The sequence below is a fragment of the Cynoglossus semilaevis genome, chromosome 9, assembly GCF_000523025.1.
Source record: "Cynoglossus semilaevis isolate Cse_v1.0 chromosome 9, Cse_v1.0, whole genome shotgun sequence".
Lineage (NCBI taxonomy): Eukaryota > Metazoa > Chordata > Actinopteri > Pleuronectiformes > Cynoglossidae > Cynoglossus > Cynoglossus semilaevis.
Window position 1 is genome coordinate 1803878 of NC_024315.1, and position 4220 is coordinate 1808097.

Below are 4220 nucleotides of genomic sequence, written 5' to 3' on the forward strand. Positions count from 1 at the left end.
AAGCGGACTTGGGTCTTGAAGGTTCGAGTCCACCAGTTGCCCAGTTACCACTGAGGTGCTCTGAGCATGGCATCGTCATCACCCGCTGCTTAAAGCTGCTTAAAGCTGCCCACTGTTCACTTTGGTGATGGGTTACATTTGGTTGTGTGTCACAGTGACATGTAGTTCACTTTCATATATATCTTTTTTTATAACTATCTCCTCTCAGAACAAGATTTTCCTGTTGTCTAGTTCATACATGCTTTGTCTAGTATGTAAAAAAAAAATCCAAGCTATAATTGTTTCTTTATGCATGACGTAATACAACGTATAAAAGTACTGACTCAGAAGAACCCGCTCATCCCTCAGCTTATGCAGAGCTGAATGAAGGTGTCTGTTGGGGCCAGAGCAAAGGTAATTATTTAAAAAAACATTTTCTATCATAATCCTGTATATTAATTTGATTTGTTATACTCAATTCAATTATATGACCTAAGAAGCTCTAAAGGCGTCTTCAGGTTCTGGAAAAGAAACTTCAAAAGCCTTAATATCTACATGCATTAAATGCATTATGATATGTCGCATAACCAGCAGAAAAACTCCTGCTTTGGTAAATCCTGTCTGCTGTTATTTTTTGTCAGGAGTCATTGACAACAAGGTACATGTTATAATCATGTAGAATTATCTGTTATTAACCACATGCACCCTGACATTCATTTCTTTGTCTTTGTTTTTGTCTGTATCTTTTCAGTGTCTTCTTGACCGCAGCCATGCTGGGCCTTTCTAAACAAGCCTCGCTCTACCTGAGTCTTCTTCTATTTCTGTCCCTCCAATCCTCAGTCCTCACCCTTACTGGGACCGCGAGCCAGTGCCAGTCTGCTCCCTTTGTACCAGGTTACAACCTGGCAGGAGAGGGCTTTAACATAGTCACTCTGCGCCGACAAGGAGCCTACGTGATTGATATGAGGACCCACCTCAACCCGAGTGGCACCTGTACACTTTACCACAACCCTCTTCAAGGCAACGCGCTGCAAAAAGTAATTTCAGTCTGATGAATACAATTAGCCCATTTAGCATTTAGCTGATGTTTGTGTTTAGGTTCAAGTCTTTGATGGCAGATGTAAATGTACCTGGCAACTGTACTCCTCTGCAGGAGCAGCTATGAATGAAGTTTAATTACCTGTTTCTGCCTCACTCTCCTTTAATGTGTTGTCAAATTCCCACACTCATCCATTCACAGCTATTGGTTCCAATGTCACAATGATATTGGAACCAATGACCTTCCCACAATCAACATTATGGATTAAGGAAATAAAATTGTATTGATTAAAAAGTGTTACGACTCCATTTGTTTCTTCTTTGTGATATCCAATGACTAACCAACTTTACTACATTGACTGCTGTTACCAGGTGCCACTCTCTGTGCATGACTGGAGATCCTTCAGTCGGTGCACTGCGTCTCTCTACGGGACCTACCACACCTCTACCAGGTAAATAACACATAATTACAAGCGCTTAAATCAATATTAGCATTTTAATTTTGTATATATTTTCACACTGCTGTTAATCATATACATTGTAACTCGCGTTGGATAAAAACATCTGCTAAATGTAATGTACCTGTAAGTCTATATAATAATTATATCGAATCCAATATTTGTCACTGGCATTGATTTTCACCTTAATTGGAAGTACACAGTTTGACACATGTTTATTTTATTTAATGACTTGTTTTTTACAGCACACTAATTGAAAGATACCCCAATCTAGACAGCCGTGACTGGAAGGTATGTTAACTCTTTATTACAAGTTTAGTAAAATATAGGGATGTCCGGTAAGATCGGCTGATGATATTATCTGACATCCCTAATAAAATATGTAAGTGATTCATTTATTGCTAATTATGCTTTGCCATGGAGTCTTCATGGTTAGAAGTGTGTCTATAAATAAATGTCACATGGTTTGTGTACCACATGGGGAGTGGGTGGTTACTGTTTTAAACAGTCAACCGTTGACTAATCTGATTCCTTAAGAGTTTGGGTTTTCTCCAAATACTCACATTACCTCAAAAGTACAAAAACACAGAAATGTGGATGTGATGGTTGTCTCTCTACGTAGTTTTGTAGTGGACTTTTGAGGGTGTAACCCTACTATGCTTCAAACCATGACGACCCTGACACAGATTAATCAGTTGGAGTTAAATGAATAGTTTTGCTGGTTAATGTTTTACTATTAACATCTTATTTCCCATTTAGGTCGGACTGAACAAGGATAAACTTGGTTCCTTAAACGTTGGTGGAACAGGTTCCGATGCCTACAGCTTCGCTTCAACCAGGAGCAGAGAAGACCAGCACATTTTCAGCCTTCACTACATGTACTGCACCCACTACTCGTAAGCTGACGGCCTTTCTATTGTGGTTTCATTTACTTTTTTCAAACAGCAAGAAAGTAGCAGAAGTTACAAGTAGAAATTATTTTTCCTATAAATCCTTTAGTTTAAGAACCAATGATCCAATGTTTGTTGCAGAAGCTAAAACTCCCTTCACTGAGCCGTAATGATCCCTGTCACTAACTAAAACCATAAAGTAACAAGTTCTTGATCTGGACTCAATCATGAAGTAAATATACATTTTTTTGTAGATTACAATCCTAGTGTCCTAATTGTTCTTGGAATAAACATAATGTTTATAATAATAATAATAATAAAATGTTAAAATTATGTTTTGAGTCTGACTGTGATTGCGATTGTTGTTGTTTTTTTTCTCAGATACCGAGTGTCAAACAGACCAACCCTGAGCTCTGAGTTCAGGGGGGATTTGGACCAACTGCCACCATACTCCGCTTCAACAAAGGCTGATTACAGGAGAATTATAGAGACATACGGCACACATTACATCAACAAGGTGACAAACACACACACACACACAATCATTCTCTAGTAGAATGATGCTGCAATGACTTTAAATTAAAATAAAATAACCAACTTACTAACTATACTGTTAAGTACGGATGTCCAATATTAACTTTTTGCCGATACTGTCCAAACGCATAATTTCTGAATCCGATACCAACCAACTGATATTATTTATTTATCTGTACAAACCAGTGTATGGGTTGCTGGCACCATCATTCTGCTTCTGAGTATTAAATAGATTATAATTGAATGAGCTGCAATGCTGCCATCTAGTGACTTTCACTTCAATATACAGCCGTTTATCACCAAAACTATTTTTAGGTCACACATCTTAAAAAACCCAGGTCCGATATTATCGGACATCCCTACTATTAGCCATCAGGACTGTAGTGTTAACTTATATTTACGACATCATTGGACACTATCAGAAAAACTAGTCATATTTGCCAGTTAAAATTAAATGAAACAAACAAATGTCTGGTTGTTGTTGAGTGGGTGTGGCAGCTCTCTGGTTTTCAGCAGCTAAAGCATGTGACTTATATCCTTTGTGTTGCAGTAGAATCATTATTGCAATCTGCATTTTTTTTTTGTATTTAGTGATGAGGACTAAAAGTTGATGTTAAATCTCTGTAGGTTTGGCTTGGAGGACGATACAGAAGGCTGTCAGCTATCCGTACATGTTTGTCCAAATTGAATGGCTTGTCAACTTATCAGGTAAACAGGTCACAAATGTTGTATTTACATTTTACCTACTGACTTTTAGCTAATATCAACCACTGTCCACTTCTCACCTTTGCAAAGGCACATGACTGCTTGTCTCTGGGAATCAAATTAAGCCTGAAGATAATTCAAGGTTCATCAGAAACACATACCTGCTCCAAGATCTTGGAGAACATGGACACTGCTGCATCATACAGCGCTGGGCTCCACCAGCACGTCACAGAGGTAACAGGAGGAAATGGTTGGCTCGGCGAATTTTCACTCTCTGGTATTGACGCCTCTGGCTATGAAACATGGCTGCGCAGCCTCAAAGATCACCCTGACGTTATTCACTATTCTCTGAGACCACTGTACGAGCTGGCACTATCGTGGTCAACTATGATTGGACTGTATTTGGCCACACATGATTATCTCAAAGAACATGGCGTCAGTTCTGGGACCAGTAATCCAAGATGTAGCGGTCGTCCTAACCTTGATTACAACTGCTGTCCCATCGAGACCCGCAGAGGAAATCTAAGGGTGACCATCGTCCGTGCTTGGGGTCTGAAAGGAGATCCTGTCGGGAAGACAGAGGCGTACGTAGCAAATAAATAGACACAAAGTAGTT

General features: G+C 39.1%; 1 protein-coding gene across 1 annotated transcript; it reads left to right on the forward strand.

The window, feature by feature from the left end:
• On the forward strand, positions 1-4207 carry LOC103383316 (perforin-1-like). The gene is made up of 8 exons (XM_025058444.1): positions 1-393; positions 731-1016; positions 1390-1469; positions 1721-1766; positions 2235-2371; positions 2747-2882; positions 3527-3607; positions 3695-4207. The coding sequence occupies exons 2-8, from the start codon at positions 750-752 to the stop codon at positions 4205-4207; spliced, it is 1260 nt and encodes a 419-aa protein (XP_024914212.1). The 5' UTR covers positions 1-393; positions 731-749.
• Positions 4208-4220: the final 13 nt, after the last annotated feature.

Bases quoted from the DNA above. Each gene is read 5' to 3' on its own strand.
- LOC103383316 (XM_025058444.1), top strand. From the start codon at position 750: ATGCTGGGCCTTTCTAAACAAGCCTCGCTCTACCTGAGTCTTCTTCTA. The intron at 1,470-1,720 runs GTAAATAACACA...TGTTTTTTACAG, and splicing joins ACCTACCACACCTCTACCAG to CACACTAATTGAAAGATACC. The intron at 2,372-2,746 runs GTAAGCTGACGG...TTTTTTTCTCAG, and splicing joins ATGTACTGCACCCACTACTC to ATACCGAGTGTCAAACAGAC.